The 25,874-nt window shown below is 39.7% G+C and overlaps 1 protein-coding gene across 1 annotated transcript in view; it reads left to right on the plus strand.

Moving 5' to 3' along the window:
* Positions 1 to 25,874, plus strand: part of GLI3 (GLI family zinc finger 3) — a gene marked incomplete at both ends in the record, with an annotated part of 271,835 nt that overhangs the window by 159,672 nt on the left and 86,289 nt on the right. The window contains one exon of the mRNA XM_084230035.1: positions 23,175 to 23,380. Within this exon, the coding sequence (XP_084086161.1) occupies positions 23,175 to 23,380 (206 nt within the window). The remainder of the gene's footprint in view (positions 1 to 23,174; positions 23,381 to 25,874) is intronic.

Here is a 25,874-nt window from a genome sequence, read left to right on the forward strand (position 1 = left end):
TCAAGTAGTACCCAAACATTACTAAGTTCATGAAAAGGGAACTTTATCTCTATTACATGGGGGTTGGGGAGAGAGAAGTACTGGCAATAAAATGATTTGTCTCATTTGCAAAACAAATCACAAAGCCATGTTGCTTAAATACGATTTACATTTTTGAGACAGAATTCAATGAAAGCATCCCAGCTTTCTAAAATACTTCTTGTTTCTATTCAAAGTAATCTCTGGTTCCCCCACAGAACAAAGTCACCCTGTTCCTAGCCTGCATTACTTTCCAACAAACCTATACACATCAGTGAAAGTCTCCAGAAACAAACTCTAAATTGGTAATAAAGGCAGCTCTGATTTTAAAAGGATTTTCATAGCATATTTGTTAGTGATATAACAGATTAATATCAGAATTATGTGGGGTTCTATTATTTGTATTACCTAGCATTCTGGATTTTTTTCAAGTATTTTATACCCTTTCATACCTTCATTATTTGACTACATGCAGTGTTGTTTATACATGCATAGTAAAATAATGAAGATATACATGCAGTGTTCATGTTTGTTCATTTTCATCTCTATTCTTGGGCTTAGTCAATAAAAAGAGCCCATGATCTTTCATCTTAACGGAAGTAGTCTAGAGGGGGAAGAAGGTCAGCCAAAAGTATTTCAATTTGTTTTAATGATGAGATCTGGTCACCTCAGACTTTGCAAGTCAGGTCAGCAGCTATACATGTAGTTCATTAGATTGAAAAAGAAGAGTACCCGTCAAGATTACATTGGAAATCAGGGAATTGTGGGGTGGGGGCAGAAGTCGGAGGTCTGTTCTTCTGCAGAAGCCTGCACTATGTCCTGTGGAGGGGTTCTTGCCCAGTCAGAGTGTTACCTGGCTGCAAGTGTCATATTTTATTTCTGGAAGAGACTTTTTGAACTCTAAGTGAGCATTTCATGAGAGTCTCTCCATTCTCTGGAACATGGCCACAGGCTATGCGGGTCTGACTAGGTGGCTCACACACTTGCAAGTCCTCTGCAGCATCTGAGGAGCAATCAGAAGGTACATTACACTATGTTCAATCTGGGTCAATTTCCTTAATTTCCCCCATCTTTTGTCCCAGAAAAATAGGTGTAGGATATTTTGGTTATTGTTGTTTGCTATTTCTCTGTCTGTTGGAGGGAGAAGGTATGTGGAAGTTGAATTGGAAGGAATGAAAATTAGACTCCACCCCCCCACCCCCAAGTGTATCAGAGAAAAATATCCTTCTTGGTCTGTTTGCTTTGCAAAGGGTGTTCTTTGATGAGGTCTTTGTCCAAGGCCCCCACTGAAGTCTCAGTGTACTCAAGCTTTAGAGAAGGCTATTGGCCCTTCTTTGTTTTCTTTGTTGAACTGTTTATTTTGCTTTCTTCCCACGAGGTTCCCTGGCCTTGCTCTGACAACGCTTTTCTGCATGAATTACATTCCTCAGAGCCACAAGTCTCTGAATTCTTCCAGTCCATTTGATTCCAGCCTGTGTGATTAGTCCACAGCTTCAACCTGCCATGGGTCTGCCAGACAGAGAGCTTGCTAAGTGTCCCTAATGTGGAGACCGTGAAGACATTTCGTAACATCATTAGTGAGCAGGGTAGCACTTCATTCCAGTTTAATAACATAATATAGTTGCTGTTGAATCATCGCTAACTTTAAAATCACTGAAGGAGGCTACAAGTCATGTGGTTTTCTTTCGATGTGAATAAGGCTACTGAAAGGAGGTAGTTCAGGTTAGTATACTCTCAGTAACCTAAATTGTCCTGGACAGGGTGGAAGGGGAGCCTGTTAGCTCCATAGAAGTTAGATTTACATTTTGAAGGAATGTCGTAATCATTTGCACAAAATGCATTTCCATCTGTGTTGAAATACAACAACAATAATGAGTATTATTCTGACATTTCCATCATAATCATTACATTTTTCTTATGCATATATTTTATTTTCTGAGGTAAGGTATATGACCGAGACAGATATGAAGAATAAACTTATGAATTATGTTTTTTTTAACCGCTATTAATAAAGATCACATTTTTGGTTCTTTAATGATATTTATCCCTTCATTGAAGGTACTAGTAAACCATTGTGATGCCACTAGATCCAACTCATTTACTGTAAAACAGAATTTTGTAAGGGTTCTGTTTACCTGCTCTCACCTGTTTCTTACACATGAGAATCTTGGCTATAACAGGCAGGTGGGGTGCACCACTTAATGGGACCTGCATTTATTGATCATGTACTTGGAAATAGTTTGAGCTTCCCTAAGAGGACCAAAGAGTTTGTCCCAAATGACTGGATACACAATCTGTGATAAAAATGATGCCTGGTGTAAATAGCTAGTTATATGCAGCAGCTCTTCCTTAAAATGCTGTGGATTTTTAAATCCTTAGAAGTACTGTGACTAGGCACAGTTCTGGTTTCTTGGTACCCTCCTTTTCTTGCTAGATCTGGTGTGAACTAGTTTTTGGTGTTTGATCTTCATGAACCCCCAATTACTGTATTCTCAAGGCACAGTTTTCATTGGGGATATCTTCAGCAGTATTTTCTTTGGCAAATAAATGCATTCATTCTACAGGATCAAGGTTCTTTCTAATTAGGGAGGATTGTCTGGAAGATGGGTGTTAAACCACTTTTGGCCAGAACAAGCGTTTCCTCCTTAGAGTGGACTCTGAACACAGACCACCTCCAGTGAGCTGCAACAGCTGCTCAAGTGCTCCCCTTGTGAGCACAATTAAACAGCTCTCATGAGGAGGACTGGATTACAGCTTTTTTGAGGACTGGATTACAGCTTTGCCGAGTCATCACCTCTGAGCATACCCTTCCCCTTTCAATATAATGTTGGTGACATTGGTGCTTAATAATGCTGTTTTTTGGGTTTCAAAGGTAATTCCAGAAAATTCAAACATAACTTTATCGGCATGTGGCTTCTGATGATCCTTTCTTAAAGCCATTGTATAAATTGTTTTCATAATAAACGTGGGCCTTGGTTGAGTTGCAATCTCAGCCCTGCACAAATTAACTACCCTTGAACACTTTCCCTGACCTCTCGGGCTGCCTTGCTGTCATCTCTGAAATAAAGTGTTGGGTTAATGACCTCTAAGTTCCCTTCCTAAACCCCATGGCTATGGGATGATTTGGGCTCATAGATTTTACCTTGTATGTGGACACTTGTGAAAGTGTGCCATTCTCTCTCCCTACTCCTTCCCCTCTTACGAGAAGATCTGCCAAGTGTCTTGCCCAGACACTGGGCATCCTGGGCATCCCTCCTTCTTTCCACCTTGTACCCTCGAATGTGGCCTCAAATGCGCTACCTCAGTTGCCAGCCATTGGCTTTCAGGGCTTCTAGACACCACCTGTGCCATTTAAATGTCGTTCATAGGTTTCCGTTTGAATGAAAAGATAACAAAAAGATCATACCATCTGTAACATTAACATCTTTAATGATGGTAAAGCATAGGTGTGTCTAAGTGTCTAGGCATATATTTGCATTTGATGGAGGTTAGTTTTCCTTTCTGTTTATAGTTTTCCTTTTGCTTTATCTCATAGACTGGGTTTTAATCATACTCAGATGCGTACTATCTGATTAGTTACTCTATCCAAACCTAGTTTCATTATTCAGTCCCTTTCTAGATCAAGAATTCTAAGAATGAGCATATAGATAGCAATTAACACAGGGCCTGTCCCATCATAGGTATTTGACGAATGGTAGAATTGCTCAAACATGTCCATCACCGTAGTTCAGTCATCTATTCTAAGTTTTACATCCTTTTGTTACCTATTTTTTTAATATTACCTTTAAAAAATTTAAGGAAGTAACATTGGTTGATAAAATCATATAGGTTTTCCGTTTACCTTTAACATCTCTGAAATTGGAATCTCTTATAATCTGTACAGTTTTATGATCACTGTTGGTAGAGTGGCAGTCTTGAGGGAGTTCCAGGTATCTCTAACTAAAATTATTATGCCTCATATTTTGCATTTTGTGCAAGTACGCAAGTGACATAATAAAACCTATGTCTTACTAGGTCTAAGAGAACTCTTTTCAGAAAGTAAAAAAAAAACTGAAGTATTGTCATTTTTAGTGGCACCTAAAATAACATTGCATCTTGAGATCAGTAGCATCTTAATTTTGATTAACTCCTATATATGCTAAAGATACTGTGTGTGTGTGTGTGTGTAGGTACATAGTCATCAAAGAAATGTTTTTTTTGTCAGATTTTTTCTCAGAGTCCGGCCAAGCTTTCTTAAAAGTTATATTAATGGATCCAGTTGCAGGACTATAAAGTTAAACTGTAGAGAATGTTTTCAAAATGCTATTGCTGCCTAAATCACACAAAGTGAAAAGGAGGACAGCGTGAGGCTGAGCAGTGTGGAAGAGGGGGGCGTGTGCTGCAGGCTTGCTGGGGAGTGTGTTTGTGCAGACGCGCGGCACAGGCTCTCGGAGGGTGAGACTTCATGATTAATGGTGTTTATTCTTGACAGAAGCCTCCTTTATTTATCTGCAATACAGTTTAGCGATTTTATCAGGCACCTGAATGAAAAATATTCAGTCATACCAATATTGCAGTGTAAATTGAGTAGAGTCACTTTTTATTATATCTTTCTGCCTTATCATCTGCACAGTAATTTTCTAGCAGAGGTTTGATATGGAAAGGCTGGATTTAGCTGTACTTGACACAAAGCCTCTTCAATTTCCCCTAAAAGTTCAGGCTGCTCTTAGAAATGTGTGTGTGTATGTGTCTGTGTGTGTATGTGTGTGTGTGTGTGTGTGTGTGTGTATAATATATAAACCCTCTCTCTTATCCAAGCAATTTCAGGATTTGAAAGAATAAAGATAAAATGCACAAACTGGGATGGGAGAAGTGTCGTTAATATAAAAAACATCTAATAGCTGTGAACTCACTGCAAAAGCTCCTTTAGTATTTAAGCTGTGGCTCAGCACTGAGCCTTTTGCATGGCTGCATGGGCCCGCTTTCTCCTAATCAATCACCATCCAAATCCAATTAGCATAAAGCACAGCCTTTCCTTTCTCCTGGGAGTAATAGCAAGCTGAAGACCAGTGGCCCCTAGAGGACACCAGTCCTGTGATGATGGAGAGGGAGAGAAGAAAGGAGAAGAGGCCTCATGTGTAGAGTACTCAAGTCAAATGTCACTAAATTTTATATTAAAGTTTATTCAAGTAACAAACTTTATAATATTGATTGTCAAAGGTAATCAACAGCATACAGAACAAGTCTGAATGACAAAAGCACTGGAGTTTTAGGACATTAAAAGACTTCTAACTGGAGGGTGGCATAGAGATCAAATCCTCATATTTTAGAGATGAGAAAAATGAGGGCCAGAAATTTGTTTCCAGGAATTCTGTGGTGCTATGCATAGCTTCTCCAAGGGTAATCTGAACCAGCCCTTTAGATATTTCCGGTCATTTAAATCTGTCCTCGCTGTGGCATCAGAAGATTACTTTGACTGTGAAGAAGGGAATGCAGTTGCAGATTCTGTGTTTCCTTTTCAGTTGGCCAGACTCCTTTTCACTCTTCCTTGATGTTTTTCCCTATGAATTTCTCTGAAGTCATGATAACAAGAACCCCGAAGAATGATCGGTTTCCGTAGAAGCTAATGATTCTTTTCTATTGAATAATACAAATTGTTCTCCAGTTTTTCGCCCTCACAGAGGTTACAATCTGGAAGATTCAGAAGTGTTCTGGGGTATAAAATCTTAGTGCGCATGTAGTACACTCTTATTTACAGTGTCTACTTCCTGTTAAATCTAGTCTCCTACCACTCAAAAAATGGCCTGATGTTTTCACATTTATAGACCAGAGGCCCTGCGCAAAGTGTGGCATGGCATTTTACTCCGGTAGAGAGCTATTTAGACCATTAATAATAGTTCCTTAGTCAACTACCCTAGAACCACTCAAAATCAGGATGCTTTAAAGAGTTAGAGAAACTATGAATAAGATGTATTTTGACATCTTAACAACTCAGAAAGCAGCCCTGTTTATTGTTTATGCCTAACAACAATAACATCAACAATCAACAATAATAGTGGCAGCTCTCCTGTCCACCTGTGTCTATGCAGGCATCTATTAGCAAACCGGTTCCTTTTAGAGGCAGCTATTTCTGCCTGCTTATGTCTGTGCAAGTATCCTTTTATTTTTTTCCTTTTTAAAATAATAAACCTGCCATCTAGGTGTAACTAATAATAATAATAATAATAATAATTGGAAAGATAATGATGCTACTGGTAATATAGAAAAAAGTTCAGAGCAGATACTGGAAGACAAGTCTAAGTTTAATGTGCCAGCAGCTGCTGATAAAGAATTTATTCTTGTTGGTTCTTGAAGTAACATTTTCTAAGTATAAATTAAAAACAGAAACCCCCATACTCTTCTTGGCCCTTAATTAATTATTTCCACTCAATGTGTGAAGCCTCCTGCTGGCAAGCTTCTCACTTAAATAATGAATCTTGAGTTGGGACTCTCAGGATTTTTAAAATATCTGTTTACCTTAAATTATTGAAATCTCCACATAAATGATGAGTATAGAATTGTTTGTTAATTAAACCAGTAGTTATGATGGAATCTCTTGAATGTATTTTTTGGTCTTTTTTTCTTATCCCTGGTGGGTATCATGGTTCAAATCTGAAAAGTTCCTACTAAAGAATTCAGGAGTTTACAGTATTAGAAAACCTAACACCTAGAGGGAAAAAAGTGCCCCATTTTCTAGGAGTTTTCTAGATACTCTTAGTTCAGATGACCTGGTCATTTGCAAGTTACACTATTGTGTATCAGCATCTTTCTGTTTTCTTATGTGTTTTCTTTCTTGGAAAATGACATTATTTTGCCCTTTTGAGTATTGCTTTTGGGATGGAATTGGTAATACATCAACTTACATAAAAGCAGGAGTGGAACGTTGGCAGGAATGTCAGAAAAATCAGGCTCTGAAAATTTGTTTTCCATTCTTGTCATTTTTTTTCTTTTCTTATGACAATGGAGTTTTAACTAAAAGTATAGAATAACCGTGCCCTTAATGTACATTCAAAAAATTCCATTAGTTTTACTAAAATCAAGTAAAGTCACTAATCTGTTTGCTTTGAGAAGAGTTGAAGACACTGATACTTCTAGGTGGGTACCAAGGCTATCAAAATAACAGAAGTCGCCCTGACTTCAGAACAACTCCCTCCCTACAGGGTCCTACAGAAATGAACACACGAAGAGGCAAGAAAACACGGTAACTTTGACCTTAGCTATCCCTGAGTGCTAAATAGCTTCAGCAAGTTAGAGCATGTTTCTTAGAGAGGTCAACATTTACTGAATTTACCGAGACTTTACCTTGTGATAGGTAGTGATGGCTCTGTGTATACCTTCTTATTAAAAATTAAATAGGACAGTACTACTTCACTATACACAAAAATTAACTCAAAATGGATAAAAGACATATATGTAATATCTGAAACCATACAATACATAGAGGAAATAAGAAAAACACTCCAAGACATTGGCTTCAGAGATGTCTTTGGGGAGCGGACTCTACTCCAATAACAGGGGTAGCAAAAACAATAATAAACCAATGGGGGCACCTCCCTGGTAGTGCAGCCAGTTAAGCGCAGCACTGTGAAGCTGTCCGCAGTCTCTGCAGCGTGGGTTCAATTCCTGGCCAGCTGACAAGGGAGATACCCACAGGGCACAGCAGACCTCCCTGTCTCACCCGCTGTTCCCCTCAGCAGTGTATTTCAGTAGATCTGCCTGTTCTGCTCCCTGCTCTGTCTCTGGTGAATCCTCTCACCCTCCTGCGCTTCTGGCCTGTACCCCAGCTATTGTATAAATAAATTAAATCTTAAAAAAAAAGTAAAAAAATAAACAAAAATAATCCAACGGGATTACATCAAGCCAAAAGCTTCTACACTGATAAACTATCATTAAAATGAAAAGACACCCTACCCTACTGAATGGAAGAAGATATTTATGTATCATACAACAAGGAGGATAATGTCCAAGGTCTACAAAGAACTCACACAATTCAAAATAAAGAAAACAACCCTATCAAATTATGGACAAATGAACTAAATAGACATTTATCCAAAGAATCCAATGAGATAGCCAACAGTCACATGAAAGTGTTCAGTGCCACTTATCAGGGAAATACAAATGAAAACCACAATAAGATACCATTTCACACCCACAAGAATGACCCATGTCAGGAAAAAAAAAATAGCAACAAGTATTGGTGAGATTGTGGAAAAAAAGAAACCCTTGTACACTCATGTTGGGAATGTAGACTGGTCCATCCCCCATGTAAAACAGTATGGAGGGTTCTCAAAATATTAAAAATGGATTTACCATGTAATCCAACAATTCCACTCCTAGAAATCTATCAAAAGAATATAAAAACACCAATTAGAATGGATTTATGCATTCTGTTCTTTTTTATTTTTATTATTTTAAAAACTTTATATATCTTTACATCATTTTTCATTTTTGCACGATGTATGCATTTTCATCTTGGCTGTAGTCCCCAGACAATTCCCACTGCCCCCCCCCCATTTTGATCCTATTCCCTCCCCCTCCTGTAGTGTGTCTCTGGTTTATAGTTGCTTGTTAATTTTGATTTTTACGTTATTATAATTAGCCTTTTTCCTGGTCCCTTATTTGGGTTTTCTAAATTCCTGCTATGAGTGAGACCATCTGGTATTTGTCTTTTACTTTCTGGCTTATTTCTCTGAGCATGATCCCTTCCAGCTGCATCCATGTTGCTGCAAATTGCATGTGTTTATCTTTTTGGATTACTGAGTAATATTCCATTGTGTATATGTATCACACCTTCTTGATCTAGTTCATCCATTTTTGGACATTTGGGTCGTTTCTATAGCTTAGCTATTGTAAATAGTGCTGTTTAAACATAGGGGTGCAGGTGCCCTTTTGAATTGATGATTCTGTGTCCTTTGGGTAAATACCTAGGAGTGGAATTGCTGGATCATATGGAAGCTCTATGTTTAGTAGGTCCAGAAATCTCCACACAGCTCTCCATAATGGTTGGACCAGTTTGCACTCCTGCCAACAGTGCAGAAGAGTTCCTTTTTCTCCACATCCTTGCCAACATTTGTTGTTGCTAGTTTTTTTAATATGTGCCATTCTCACTGGTGTGAGATGGTATCTCATTGTAGTTTTGATTTGCATTTCCCTGATTACAAGTGATGTTGAACATTTTTTCATATACCTGTTGGCCATTTGCATTTCCTCTTTGGAGAAGTTCCTTTTTTAGCTCTTCTGCCTATTTTTTATTGGATTACTTACTTTGTTTTGGTTGAGTCTCATCAGCTCTTTGTAGATTTTTTAAAATATTTATTTTTATTTATTTATGCATACAAGAACTGGTACACCAGGGAGGCCCCAGGAAAGGTAAATTCTTTTTTTTTTCTTTTTCATTTTTTTTAATTTTAGTTTTACATTTTTTTTAGACAATATTTGCTTCCCCCCCCCTCAGATTGAGTCCCCATGGAATCTCCTTCCCCAGGGCACCCATGCACCATCACCACAGTCCCCTGTGTACCTCCCTCCCTCCCTCTCACTCCTCTCCCTCCTCCTCCCCTGCAGGATGTCTCTGGTTTGTAATTGTCTGTTTTTGCTTTGTTGTGTTTTGTACTGTTATTATTATAATGATTTTTACACTGATATCTTATTTGGTTCCCCTATATTCCTGTCATAAGTGAAGCCATCTGATATTTTTCTTTTTCCTTCTGGCATATTTCACATGGCATAATTCCTTCTAGCTCCATCCATGTTGCTGCGAATGACATGAGTTTATCTTTTTTGATTGCTGAATAATATTCCATTGTGTATATGTACCACATCTTCTTGATCCAGTCATCTATTTTGGGCATTTGGGTTGTTTCCAGGTTTTACCTATTGTAAATAGTGCTGCAATAAACATAGGTGTACAGCTGCTCTTTTGAATCACTGTTTTTGTGTCCTTTGGATAGATCCCTAGGAGTGGAATTGCTGGATCGTATGGTAGTTCCATTTTTAGTAGACTGAAGAACCTCCAGACAGCTTTCCACAGTGGTTGGACCAGTTTGCACTCCCACCAGCAATGTAGGAGAGTTCCTTTTTCGCTGCAAACTCACCAACATTTGTTGTTGCTAGTGTTTTTGATATGTCATTCTTACTGGTGTATGGTGGTATCTCAATGTGGTTTTGATTTGCATTTCCCTGATTATAAGGGATGTTGAACATTTTTTTTCATATGCCTGTTGGCCATTTGCATTTCCTCTTTGGAAAAATGTCTTTTGAGTTCTCCTCCCATTTCTTGATTGGATTGTTTATTTTGTTTTTGTTGAGCCATGTGAGTTCTTTGTATATCATTGTGATCAGTCCCTTATCAGTTGGATGGAGTGCAAAGATTTTCTCCTAATCAGTTGGGTGTCTGTCTGTTTTGGTTAATGTCTCTTTTGCTGTGCAGAAGCTTTTCAGTTTGATGTAATCCCAGGTGTTTATCTTTGCCTTTGGGTGATGAGTGAAGGCAAAGATGTTTTTGAGATGTGTGTCTTGTAGTGTTTTCCTTATATTTTCTTCTATATATTTTATGGTTTCAGGTCTTATGTCTAGTTCTTTTATCCATTTTGAGTTGATTTTTGTGCACGGTGAGAGGTAGTGGTCTAGTTTCTTTTTTTTTTTTTTTTTCACATGGAGGTCCAGTTTTCCCAGCACCATTTATTGAACAAACTGTCCGTGTTCCATTGCATATTCTTTGTTCCTTTTTCAAAGATTAGTTGTTCATATAAAGAGCTTTGTAGATTTTTTTTGTGATAGTCCTTTATTATTAGTGTTGTGTGCAAAAATTTTCTCCCAGTCAGTGGGGTCTCTCTTTATTTTGGTTACTGTCTCTTTATTCCAACACATTAACAAAAAGAAATATAAAAACCATATGATAATATCAATTGATGCTGAGAAAGTTTTCAACAAAATTAATACCCATTTATGATAAAGGCCCTTGAAATTCTCAGGATACAAGGAACATACCTCAACATCATAAAGGCCATGTATGACAAGCCCATAGCCAATATCATTCTCAATGGCAAAAAGTTAAAAGCATTTCCATTAAGATCTGAAACAAGACAAGAATGTCTACTCTCACCACTGCTTTCCAATATAATACTGGAAGTCCTAGCCAGAGCAATAAGACAAGAGAAAGATATACAAGGAATCCAAATAGGGAAGGAGAAGTTCAGCTATCACTATTCGCAGATGATATGATAATATACATAGAGAACCCCAAAAACTCCGCAGAAAAACTAATCAAACTAATCATGTTTAGTAAAGTAGCAGGATACAAAATCAACACTCAAAAATCAGTAGCCTTCCTATACACAAATAATAAATCTGAAGAAGAAATCAACAAAACTATCCCTTTTATTATTGAAACAAACAAAAAAAATTCCTCTGTTCATTGCAGCATTATTTACAATAGTCAAGTTATGGCAGCAACCTAAGTGCCAAATGACAGAAGAGTGTATTAAGAAGGTGTGGAATATATACACAGTGGAATACCATTCAGGTATAAAAAAAAAGATGAAATGTTGCCATTTGTAATTATGTGAATGGAAAGAGATGGGTTCTGCTGACTGAAATAAGTCAGAAGAAGAAAGACAAATACAGAATGATTCCATTCATGTGGAATACAGAGAAACAGAACAAAGGGACACACAAAATTATACCAAAACAAATCCTAGAATATTAACTGTAGAACTGAGGCTACCAGAGGAGGTAGAGGCAGCAAAGGGAGGAAGGTGTCTAATGGACATTGGTGGAGGATTATGATTCTATGTTGGTAGGTGTGGTGTGGTGACATACAGCTGAAAATTTGTGAACCTATACTTCTAATCATGTGAGTGCTGTAAACCAACATTACCTCAATGAAAAATAATGCAATTAAATAAAATAAGCATCACAGTGTTGCTTCTTTTCCATTTGGGCCTAAACAACTGACTTTCAGAGCTCTAGTTTTCCCCAGTGCTGCACTGAAGACTGAGATCTTGCAACTTTGGAAAACACAACAACTCATTAAAGGCACACCGCAGCATCCAGGGAGCAGTGAATGAGAGGGAGACAGGAGGCCCCTGGCCTTCTAGGCCTGACTGTACTGGGCCTTGTGATCTGCCCATGGCAGTAAGAAAATATCCAGAGGGCATCCAAAGGTTAAAGGTGACAACTGAAAGGGAATACTTTATCTTTTTAGGAAAGGAACGGGGAAAGAACTTTGTTTCGTTAAAGCAAAGCAGTCAGGAAGCATTCTAGTAAACAGGGCTTCATCATATGTCACAGAATCCATCCTTTGAGAACAGCTCTGTGTTTGTGGATCAAAAATTTTCTTTTTAAAAATCTTTTTAAATTATCATTTAATATATTTATTTAAATATATAAATTTTACTCATTATTCATTTTTGTATAATGTTTGATTTTTCCTCTCAGGTATAGTCCCCATAAAATTCCCACCACCAAGTCACTCATGAACCATCACCATAGTGTCTTGTGCTTTTCCCTCCCTGTTTTGATCCGTCTCCCTTTCCCTCTCCTGTATATCTCCAATTTATAGTTTGCCTGCTAGTTTTGTCTCCCTCCTTTCTCTTTTCTTTCCCTACCTCTTGTTTGGTTTCCCTGTATACCTCTTATAATTGATGTCATCTGATATATATTTTTTTTTCCTTTTGGTTTATTTCACTGAGCATAAACCCTTCCAGCTCCATCCAAGTTACTGAGAATGGCATGAGTTTATCTTTTTCAATTGCTGAGTAGTTTCCATTGTGTATATATGCAACCTCTTGATCCAGTCATTTGTTTTTGGACTTTTAGGTTGTTTGTGGAACAAAAATTTTCAAAACTGAAGACAGGTTATTTAGAAACTGATTTTTCAACTGCCATCCCCACTGGTGTTATTTCTTCTGCCCTTGTTTCTAAAGTTAGAGCCATGCTTTAGGATTTCTTTATACAAGGGTGAGTGGTGTCAGGAAGGAGATGCACACTGTGAGATGTTGTGCTTTACCTCCAAGGTACTTATTTGAACCAATAGTATGTTTTTGCTTAACAGTTTTGCATAACAGTGCACTCCTCAGTGTTAGTTGCTTGAATCGACTTTCTTTTAAGTTCTTTTAACTATTTTCCTGATCTTGAAATCTTTATTTATATAGATCTATGCTTACAGGAGAGAATTTTGACAAATTATTTTATGCTGGAAGAAATGAAATCAATTCTAGCTATAAACAACTGCATTGTATATAATACTTGCATAATACTAAGTTGTAAAAGGACATAGTATATATTTACTTGGTTTCTTCCTTTGATTGATTTAGCAGGGGGGCCTTTTTTCCCCCCAGAATTCTATCTTCTGTAGTTTACTTTGAACTTAGACTAATGTGTCTATTAGACTAACTTTGTAGATATAATGTTATTGTTATGGAATATTTTATTTTTTAAAGATTTATTTATTTATGCATAAAAGAACTGGGGTGTAAGCAAGAGGTGCGGAGGTGGGAGGATTCACCAGAGAGAGTGGGGAGCAGAACAGGCAGATCTACTGAAATACACTGCTGAGGGCAACAGCGGGCAAGACAGGAGAGGTCTGCTGAGCCATGTGGGATGCTCTCTGGCCTGCCGGGGATAGAACTTGTGCTGCAGTGATAGCTGGTGATAGGTTGATAGTGCTGTCTTTAACAGCTGTGCCACCAGGTTGGCCCCTTTATGGAATCTTTTAAACAATATTTTGTAATCTTGAAAAACTCAAGTGCATATCTGTTTGATTTTCTGAACATAATAGAAATAATTGAAACCACTGTGGAAAATACGGATATTTGGCACATATAAAATCTGCATATCCTTTTAAAAAATGGTAATAAATAGTACACATAGAGAAAAATACACAAATATAACTCCATGAATTATAATGAGTTACCACAGAGTGAAAACCTATAACCACTAATCAAGTCTAAACAAAACAATCACTGACCTCAGAAACCAACCTTCTGCTTTCCCCCACTTACCCAAAGATAAACATCCTGACCATTCCAGTGCCAAAGTTTAGATTTGTCTGTTACTGAACCTTGTATACATGGACTGATACAGTATATTCTATTCTTTGTGCCAGGCTTCTTCTGAAACCTGGCATATTTGTGAGATTTTCCACATTGTAGTTTATTCCTTTTCATAACTGTTTACTATTTCCTGAATAAATTACTTACCCTTCCTGATTTTGGTTGATATTTGACTGTTTCCAATTTCAAAGTGAATGACTAATGCTGCTAGTCCATCCTGGTGCATGTGCACATGTTGCTGTTTGGGCATAGACCAAGGAAAGGAACTGGATCAGAGGGCGTGAGTCTGAAAAATGAAAAGCAGATAGTTAACAACAGTTTTCCAGGGAGGCTACACTGGCCTCTGCTCATGTTGCCTGAGTGTTCCTGTTTCTCCAAGTTTTAATCATGAATGGCTACTGTCAGCCTTCTTGATATTAGCCAATCTAGTGGATATTTAATGATAACTCATTATGGCTTTAATTTGCGTGCAGTAATAAATAGTGTTTATGTGCAGTTTGTTAAAAAGATATTAGAATACCTTTTAATTTTAAGGATTAAGTATAATTCAAAATACCTTTTTATTTTGACTATGTGAGAAGTGCATAATGACTGAAAAATGCTGAGAGTAAGTGTGCTAAAATATTGACACTGCTTAGCTATGAATAATTTGGATATAGGAAAGGACTACTTCTTAAAATAATTTCTTAATTTTTTCATTCATGAATATGAACCCCTTTTATACTTAGACATAAACAGAAAAGAAAGTCATTTTCAAAAATCACTTGATGTTTCACCATTAGAGCAAATATTTCTCTTTTCACTGCAAATCAATCACAGCCCTAAAATTCACTTTTTGCAAAATTTTTGACATCCACATGCTGTGCTCGGATTGCCCATCCTCTCAATCTTCCTACAAAACTTGCTGAGAATTTTGAACATTTGAACAGATTTGCATAGGAGAAAATATTCCACGCCTTGGCATTAATGGGCACATTAAATGCTACTCTAACCTTTACCTTCAGTTGCCTCTCTTATCGAAGTCAGGTTTACCTTTTGTAGCATGCTTCACATTCCATATTTTTCATAGCCAATGTGCAATCTAGAAGCTTCCTATTAGTGCCTTTTGCTATGCTACTCATCAGATGAGCTCACTCTTACATATTCCTTAACTATAAGCATTTGAACAGGTATCAAATGACCATAATATATTTCTTGAAACCATCCCAATGTTGAAATCATGATGAATTTTTAGTAAGTGTAATATATATATATATTTATATATATATAATGAAAAAAACATTGAAACAGTGCTCTGTGTAATAATGTATATGTAGTTTTTCAAAGCTGAAATCCAATATGGTACCCTTGTAAAAGAACCAAGTCAATTATAAGTTCATGGGAAATTTCTTTAGCTGCAAAGATGATTAAAATGGGATTTGACACCAAATCATCTTATCAGTAAGGGTTCTGGCAGTTTAAAGGAGCGGATATTTACACATAGTAAAGCCCCTTGGACTAGCAAAAACCGTCACTCACTTGAAGGTACAATTGGGGGAAGAATAGCTCAGTGAGGGTTGGAGCTGGTGAAGATTTGTCACGCTTCCAGATGGTGACCAGGAGTGCCACCCACAGAACTGCAGCCAAGAGAGAAAGTGAGGGATTCAGATAAATACCTTGACTTCTTCTCCTCCCTCTACTACCACATCCTGCCAGCACTTTCATTAGTGGAATCCTGGGGGGACATGTGAGCTGGTCACCTCAAATCTTACACTGCCAGGCCTCCCCTGGTGGCGCGCAGTTGAGCGCTGAGCTGCGAAGCTGCCCGCAGCCTCTGCAGTGCTGGTTCAATCTCCGGCTGCCGGTGAGGGTCCAACATGGCGCACAGACCTCTCCTGCCATGCCCGCTGCTCCCCTCAGCAGTGTATTTCCTCAGTCTGCTTGTTCTGTTCTCTGCTCTGGCTCTGGTGAATTCTCTCACCCTCCCACGCTTCCGACTATACCCAGTGCTAGTATAAATAAATAAATAAATCTTTAAAAAACAAACAAACAAAAAAAACCTTACACTCCCTCCCTGGGCACGGTGGTCTGGGGTGAACCATCCATACATAGTGGGCCCATGATGATTCTGGGGATACCTGCAGCTCACGTTTAGGTAGGAGGAAAGATGGAGTCCAGGACTGTGCACATTTCAACAGTGTCTAGTAACAACAGTGAACATTTTAGACGTTTGTTCTCATTGCTGTGTAGAAAGCAGAATTTTTGTTTTAAATTTTGCTTTATTAAAATTCTGCTCATTGAGGGCCTCCCCAGTGGCGCAGCGGTTCAACGCTGGGTTACGAAGCTGCCCGCAGCCTCTGCAGCGCCGGTTCAATCCCCGGCTGCTCCCTGGCCACCGGAGGAGGGTCCCACATGGCATGCAGACCTCTCCTGCCGCCCACTGCTCCCCTCAGCAGTGTACTTCCGTCCTTCTGCCTGCTCTGCTCCCCGCTCTGGCTCTGGTGAATTCTCTCACCCTCCTGCGCCTCTGACTGTACCCAGTGCTTGTATAAATAAATAAAAATAAATCTTTAAAAAAAAATTCTGCTCATTGAATAATTAATTACTCGGTTCAACTACATTATAAAGGGATATGTCCCCTTTATTTTCTATGAGGCTATTGCTTGAATATGAAGAATATTTACTTGTTATGTAAAGAATAAAATCAGGGGCCTCCCTGGTGGTGCAAGGGGTTAAGCACCACACTGTGAAGCAATCTGCAGCCTCTGCAGCACGAGTTCGATCCCCAGCCGGCCAGGAAATAACTCACATGGCACAGCAAACCTCTCCTGTCTTGCCCACTGCTCCTCTCAGCAGTGTGTTTCAGTCAGTCTGTTCTGTTTCCCACTCTGTATCTGGTGAATCCTCTCACCCCCCCACATCTCTGGTCTGTACCCCAGCTTTTGTGTGCATAAATAAATAAATCTTAAAAAAAAAAACACAAAATCATACACCAAATAAGTTTGTTATGTAAAAAATAAAATTCAGTCTTCTGGTAGTTCAAACAAAGATGCAAGAGGTATACATGTACATATCCAGCTTCTGGGCAGCAAGCAAGCAAATTGTAATAATCTACAATATAAACCTTGTTTAGTGTTCTCATAATAGGTCATGCAAGTGATTAAATACTGTGATTTTAATCTTGGCATTTCAGTAACCCAATAAGATAGATGAAAAGGCAGTAACAAATTAGATTATATAATGATATTTCATTCTGAGTAAGAGGTCCAGTTACTCTTTGCATACATATTTTTTTTAGTTTATCATAGTATACTGTTAAAAATGTTCTAATAAGTATCCTCTACTCTTTTTGTCGTTACCTATTTTCATGACCTTTCAAAAATTAATCTGTAGTCAAATTATTTCTGCAAACAAACACATGCAACGTTATATTGCTTTACTGTCTTTCGAGAGAACTTCAAAGTTATCTCCTTCTTTTTGGTCTGAAACTGTAAATTATTTAGCCATTGGGCAATATGGAAACAAAGTGAGACCCACTCATTAGGGTCTTCCAGACCTACAGGCCTATGGTAGAAACAATATGGGGGTGCTCCCCTAAGTGGGGAAGGGGAGCCCAGCATGGCTGAGCCGGACCAGGAGGTTGAGGGAGCACAGCTCCTCATTCGTGCCCTGGTCATCCAGACAGCCCTGTAGGATTTAGACAGCTCCTGCAGACCCATTTGTATGATTTTGTCTGGAGGGTTACAGGCTTAGTTCTGTGTTTTTGGGCTACAGCACAAATCATACGGAATCCCTGTTCTTAGAATCGTCTAAGTTTCAGTGTTCTCCCCAGAATATTTGTTTCTTGTTTTGGATTTTCTCTTCATGGTTTGTGTTTGCCTTCAATGAGGGAGCCACATCCAGCCCCAGGACAGAGAGGGAAGGGGAAGTTCCAAAGATAGCGAAAGACGTGGAGAGCCAGCAGTAATCTTCAATTCAGTCTCTATATGTGATCCTACTAAAAATATGAACCAAGAAAGAGATACATATAATATTTTTCCTGGTGCTACCATAATGCTCAAATGAAGATTTTCCGCAAGTTTGGGCCTCCCCGGTGGCGCAGTGGTTGAGCGCTGAGTTGCGAAGCTACCTGCAGCCTCTGCAGCATTGGTTCAATCCCCGGCCACTGGGTGAGGGTCCCACATGGTGGCCAGACCTCTTCTGCTGCCCACTGCTCCCCTCAGCAGTATGTTTCCTCAGTCTGCCTGCTCTGCTCTTCCCTCTGGCTCTGGTGAATTCTCTCACCCTCCCACGCTGTACCAGTGCTTGTATAAATAAATAGATCTTTAAAAAAAAAAAAGACTTTCAGCAAGTTTGACCAATATTTACCAGGCCAAATTTATGATGGCTTGTGACATAATCTGGCATTTCTATGGACAGCTCCGTGGCTGCCTCCCCACACCTCCCGCCTCTCTCCCTTTGGTAGATTCCCCTCTGCTCAGAATTGTGAATCCCCCCTCTCAACGTCAATAAGCACATCTGGCCATTACATTTAAGGAGTTTCCTTCTCGTATTTGCTTTATAGTTACAAACAAAAGAACCGACAAATGCTGTTATTGTCAAAAACTTGAAACAAGGAAAGTGAAACACTCAAACTTTCCCAAAGTTGCTGTTTGAACATGGACTTGCCAAGTTTAGAATCACAGACTCAAATGAGTTGGATGTTCTGACAACTCCCAGAACAACTACCCAACCCTGCCCCCCAACTGAGTGCCCCGTGCTGGTTGGTCAGCAACAGCAGTGCAGGGGGAGCTGTTCATGCTCCATTTACTTACACAGGAACTTGTGCCTGAGAGATGGTCAGTGACAAAGTGGGGTTCAATTCCAGTTCCTTTAAAGAGCTTGCATTTAATTACTGAGTGTATGTTCTTAACCACCTACTGTGGTTTTATGATTTTACTCTGGTGGCGTGGATTCCTACAAAATCCAAGGAGGTGCTTTTGGGATAACTCCCTGTGGGAGACTAAGCACACAGGGTGTTTTCATTGTGAGATTTCATTTGAATTAAAGGCTCCAATATTTCAGTGTTTAAAAATTATATACTGGGGCCTCCCTTGTGGTACAAGGGGTTAAGATGCAGCCTATAAAGCTATCTGCAGCCACTGCAGCATGAGTTCGATCCCTAGCCAGGGAGGTACCCAGATGGCACAGAAGACCTCTCCTGACTCTCCCGCTGCTCCCCTCAGCAGTGTATTTCAGTCAATCCTCCTGTTCTGCTCCCCACTTTTTCTCTGGTGAATCCTCTCACCCCCCACACCTCTGGCCTACACCCCAGTTCTTGTATGTATAAATAAAATAAAATTTAAAAAAAATTAAAAATTACATACTATGCTCTATTTGCGACTAATAATGTGTACATATGTTTATGAATATATGCATCTACATATATGTCTGTAATAGATGTGTAAATATTGGGAGTAGAACATATTAGCTTAGTATGTGATATATATATATGTGTGTGTGTAATGTATTTATTAGATACTTGGCTCAATACATGAGGCTATACTTGTACTCATTTGTCTTCACTATGTATCTTCATAATGTATCTTCACTAAAGGACCAGTATGGACAAGGGAGAGGGTAGGTGTCATGGCGGAATCATACAGCTGATTGATAGCCACATGAATTTCCCCATCGGCACCAAGTCCTTCCATCCTTCCACTGCTCTAATAACTTAGCTGTCTGTAGAAACCTTGACGGCCCTCACTAAGTAACCCTCATTATACATTTTTCTGTCGTATCCTGGGGCTGGCTGGCTTTTGACTACGAGGTGGCTTGTTTCTTTAAGGCAGTTAATTACAGTTTTCTCATTTTCATACTTGTCTGAAGACTTGTCCCATCCACCTGCTTTGGAAGAAGGTGCCCTCCTTTCTCCTCTGCATCGAACCTCTGGAAAGGTCATGCATGAATAGCAGTGGGTGAAGTTTCTTTACTTGGTGCATTTTGGGCTCCATTCCTGCTGTTGCTTCTTATAGATGTGAAAAGGGAGAACAGAGCCCTGGTGTTCCTGTCATGAGGATATGCCAAGCCTTTCCTTACTCATGACCATTACCTTCAGCCTTCTTGTGAAAATGAGTCAAATGAAAATGAAGCCAAGGTGCAGACGTTCACATGCCTGCAGACTCTTATGAAGAGGAAAGATTGGACCCTCTCTGGCTTTCTTTTTTCTCTAGATCTGTGACTGCCCAAGCATGCATTATTCTTTGAAATTGAATCTAGGCTTCTAGGAATATTCTTACTACCCTTCCCATTGTGAAATTTCAAAAAATGATAGCTGCCTTCACTGATACTTAGTTCATATTGTTTAGACTCGGTTTCTTGTGGGCCACACAGGCTAGCCTAGTCTCATCTCATCATCTCATAGATTTTTTTTTTTTGAAGTGTCCACCTTTCTACATTTATGCTGTGCCAGTATCATCAAAAATTGACAAATAGATTCCATTTATTTTAATTTTGTATATGACTTTTGAGTTAGATTGGAAGAATTGATTTTCCCTTCTGTTGGGAAATGAATGAATGAATTCAAGCATCTCCTGTGCCCTAAAGTAGCAACATGTTGAACCAGGGCATAGAATAGGACCAGTGTCCCGGAACTAACTTGTTTTATAGTGAAGAGTTAAACCAGGATAGACTAATAGGTTATGCCAATTTCTATTTGAGTAATTTCACTAATTTCTGAGTGGGATTGGGAATTTATTGTTATTTTAATAAAAAATAACTTTTCTGGTGGTGTATTCTCACTTCCACATCTAAATTTGGAAAATTCTGGACTTTTATTTTCACAAAAAGTTGATGTCTGGGGCCTCCCCGGTGGCGCAGCGGTTGAGCACTGAGTTGCGAAGCTGCCCGCAGCCTCTGTAGCACCAGTTCGATCCCCAGCTACCAGGCAAGGGTCCACATGGCGCGCAGACCACTCCTGCAGCCCGCTGCTCCCCTCAGCAGTGTACTTCATCAGTCTGCCTGTTCTGTTCTCCGTTCTGGCTCTGGTGAATTCTCTCACCCTCCCGCGCTTCTGACTGTACCCAGTGCTTGTATAAATAAATAAATAAATAAATAAATAAATAAATAAATAAATAAATAAATAAATAAATAAATAAATCTTTAAAAAAAAAAAAAGTTCTTTAAAAAAAAAAGTTGATGTCTGAATAACAAATAAAAGCTTCGTTTCTTTTAAGTTCAAACAGAATGATGACTAAGTAGGAACAAGTGAGAAAATCCTCTCTTCCTACCATATTTCAACCTCCTTTATTTTCTACTGGGGAAAAAATTCATTATCTGATCTTGGGTTTCATTTATTTCAGTGCCTGTGTTGTGCACTTGGTGGAGCCGGCTTTCCCCAAGATTATATTCTCACAGGGCAATGGGCCCGCATCCGCCACAAAGCAGCTTTGCTTTAGGAGACATGATGAGAAAACGTGTTTCCCCTCCCTTTCATTTCACTCCTAAAGCCAGTGGCATAAGAGGAATTTGCTGTTCTCGGTAGATCTGTCTCTTTCACAGCCTCTCCTTTTTATGGATCTGCCCTCCATGAATGGGAAAATGGAGAGCACGAGTTGTTTAGCCTGTTGTAGCCAGTTCACTGGATTATCCACACAAAACATTTTCTATTCAAGAAGCTGCGAGGAGGCCAGAGGGGATTCCAACACTGGTCATTCTAGAAACGTGGTATACACTTGGTGGAGCTGGCTTCTCCCAGAGTTAGGTCTTGGGGATTGATGGTCGCCAGGACCTTCATGGTGACTTGGGAAAAAGGTCCCTGGGGGAGAGTCAGGACATGGAGTGTCTCCTTAGCCAAAGTCCACATTTACCTGCAGTTTCTCGGAACCCAGCTCGAGCAAAATCTCAATCTTTTCCTACTTCTCAGCCCAGGAGTACTTAATTATCGATTGCTCACTGAACTTGGCTAATCAGGACATCACTTGAAAAATGAGTATAAGAGAAAGCTGCCTGGCAATGGAGCTCATGCGAGGCTATATAAAGTGTTTAATTTCATGTTGCTTGCAGACTTTTGCAATTAGTCATTTTTTATTTGTGGGAAACTCTCCTCCTCCCCCGCCCCTTGTGGTTCTCTGAGGCTGATAGTGAGAGGTGACTTTTCTTTCCTTGGTCCCTGTGCCTGTGCATCTGTGCATATGCCACCTGCCCTCAGCCTTCAGTCTGTGCCTTTGCCATGTACTTGTCCTTGCCAGCCTTGTTGCTACAGAACAGAGGATCATGAATCTTCTCCCATTAGTCTGGAATTTGCAGAGGGCAGAACAAGGACAGATTGGGGAGGTCTATTCCAGCTCCATAAGAACAAACTCTTACCATCCCTGCCACCCAGCAATGGACTGACCCAGGGGCCAGGATATCTCTGTTAACAGGGAATGGAGGAAGTCAAGAATGGCTGTTTCCACTGTGACATTTTACGATCCTACTCTCAGGATTCTAAGACCTTATCCTTAACTTATTCTAATCTTGGCCTTGTTTCAGAGCCAGCTTCATGCTTCACCAGAGCCCCAGCCATTTACCTCCATTTCCATTCCTCTTTTTCCTCCACCACCATCCTTGTGGCCCTGCTTCTCCCTCTTCCTCTTAACCTCAGAGTCCTCAGGGTGTTTGTTGATGTCCAAGCAGTTTTTGAAAGTATTTCACATCAAATGGTTATATGAATATCCAGTATCTGTTTTTATCCTTCTCATTTATTTTGCTACATAGAATTTTTTTTTTTTTCAAATTCCCCCCATTTTATTGAAAATGGCTGCATTTCATCAGAGGTAACTTTATGGTACATGCTATTTAGAATTTCTTCTCAGGAAAGCCAAAGGCTGACTTTAATTTTCCTATATTCATAGTGCCATGACATTTCTCAAGGGAAAATGTCCTTTGCCCAGATAAATGTAGAGCAGGGTTCTACCTGTATTATGTCACCATGATTTTAAGGTAATGGTACTGAAATGTATGTCTCTGACAATTTTTTCCCTAACACACTTGGAGTTCATTTTACATCTTTTCTTTCACAGCTAGCCTCTGCCTCTGGAGATACCAGTCTCACATCCTCTTGTGTTTGGTTTTCTTTTTACCTAGGCCTTCTGCCTTATCTAGTAGCCCAACGTATTCGGACCTACCCTTCATTAGGATCTCCCCGCACCGGAATCCTGCTGCAGCATCTGACTCCCCCTTCAGCCCTCCACATCCCTACATCAACCCTTATATGGACTACATCCGGTCTCTGCACAGCAGCCCGTCCCTCTCCATGATCTCAGCAGCCCGGGGCCTGAGCCCCACAGATGGTAAGTCTCAGACCAACCCTTTCTGCTTCTAATTATCTCGCTACCTCCCTTCTCCCTTCTCCCATCCCCACCCTGTCTGTACCTGGGCTGTGGAATTCAGTTGCTCTAATGTTTGTTGTCTATGGCGAGACACAGTGCTAAATCCTTTAAGAGCATGCTTTCAATTCAGGGTTGTGACACCTCCTTGGGTGGTAATGTTATCTCCATCTTCAGGTTTGGCTAGCAAGGGGAAGAGGGGTCAAGTAACTTGCATCCTGGTCCATTGGCTTGTAAGTGGCGGAGGTAGATCCCAAAGTCAGAACTCAGTAACTCTAAAGTCTTTGCTCTTGACCATGTCCTATTCTTTGCTGCATGCATGTTTAACCTGACCCTGTAGCCATTCTCACAACTTTCGGAACACCTTTCTGTTCTGAGAGGCATGTGTACAGATATGTCTGTTAGAGCAGCATCCCCCAAGCTCCAGTGTGCGTACCTCACACAGATGGTGATACAGCGTCATTTCTTGTGGAGCGGGCTGGGGTGCGACCCGAGAGGGGACACTTTGGGAAAGTTCCCAGGTGGCGTGAGAGATGCTGGTCCATGGCCCACACTCTGAGTAGAAGGTCCTAGAGAACATGAAGGTGCAGACCTGTTGCACGTGCCTGTGTCTTTGACCTGACCTTGCCAGATGAAGAAAGGGATGTTGTGAGGAAACAAAAGAAATTTGATTTTAATGCCGTTTCAACTTGGTGCTCATATTAAACTCTCAAGGACTAAATTCCTGTTGGTTCTATTAGCTTCCCAGTTAATTAATTTTCATATGACTTTTTAATTGGAACTGTTTATTTTGCAACTGTCAAATTATAAAACGGGAAGAGTATTTCCCATCTCATGCACGCATGCACAGACTCACTTTTGTCCACAAGTGCTGAAACAGGAATTAAGGTCCAGAATTGCATAAGCGATGTTAATTACAAAAGTTCTCTGTAGCAGACCACAATCTGGTGGTGCTTCTGTCAAAACACAGAGACACACCATGCCCTCCACCTCACTGAGCAGTGTTTGATATGACTCCTTAGTGTCCTCATTCTCCAATCAGTGAATTTCCGAGGCTGACTATCAGCAGCAGCAGTTGTAGGTGGGAAGCAACACTCAGCAAGTGTCCACTCAGCTGAAATCCAGAAGTAGCTGTGCTCCAGTAACAGTGGCAGGCTCTGTTTTTCCCTTCTTTTTCAGTGTGGTGAATATACTTTAAGGTTTCTAAGGGGTGAGTTTTGCCATTTGGACAGGATTCGTATTTTGGATTTGGTTTTAAAATGGAAAAAGTGGAGAGTAACCTCTGCAGAGTTCTTGAGTGTTTCTGGAAATGACTAACAATGAGACAGAGGGAGAGGGATCAGGGAGGCTAGCCAGCCACAGACTTGGAATTATGCTTGGCTTGTGGAAATTCAGATGGGCCAGCGGAAAGTGGACTCTCTAGTTAAAGCAAGTTGTCATCTGCTTTCCTTAGTATTTAATGATGAGTACGAATAACACATTCTTTGAGTGTTCTGCTTTCCTCTTCCTGCCTCTCAGGTGTCCAGTTAATAACAAAATAATGTCAAATCACTAATGTTTCTCTCTCCCTCTGCACATACACATATATCTTTATGGACACGAAATGTAAAACATACACAGACCTAGTGCTAGAGTACTGGTATTTGCACAGAGTAATGGCAAAACTCACCTTTATTGATTGAATGCCATGTGCTAAGTACTGTGGGTACATCTGGACATCCAAAATGAGAAGTGGGGAGCTGGATTTGCATCCAGACCTTCCTGATCTGGAGACTACCCTCAGAACTGCTGCAGAATCTTGCCAGTTGTGCTCTGAAATTGGCAGGTGGAAACTGATGATTACCCACTCCTATAGCGCTGACTCTTGCCAGTAAATTGCTCCAGATTGATAGGTATATTTTCTTTTTTGATTTTGTAATGAAAAAAAAAAAGAGCTTTTAAGTTATGGAACACAAAATTGCAGTTTATCATTCAATCATGTGTTATTAAACCGTGCTCTTTTTCATTTACAAACCCCCAGTCCTCACAGTAGTGAGAGCTGTCTCAGACACTCCAGTCAGAAGGGTAGGGAGGTCTTTTAAGCGTGTGTGGAAAGAAATCAACAGTTGTCTATTATAAGAAATGTGAACATAGAGCGAGTGGATATAGGAAGGGAGGCATAGGGATGAGTGTGTGCACATACATCTTAATCATTTTGAATTCTTGGTGATTTCTTTAACTTCAAATATTTTATAATGTATTTCATTTTTCCTATTCTCTTACTTCAATCTCATTTTCAACCAAAGGATATCTTCTGGACTTCAGTGAAAGCACAATTTGAGTTAAAGGAATTTCACTAGGGCGAGCATAAAGGAATTGCTAATATGGGCCACATGACAGATGGATCAGGGATGTGTCTAGAAAGCTTCTCTTTTTTCCTTACCATCAGTACCCACACTTCCCCTGTCTTCTCCTCTAG

Source organism: Talpa europaea (genome assembly GCF_964194135.1).
Source record: "Talpa europaea genome assembly, chromosome: 3".
Lineage (NCBI taxonomy): Eukaryota > Metazoa > Chordata > Mammalia > Eulipotyphla > Talpidae > Talpa > Talpa europaea.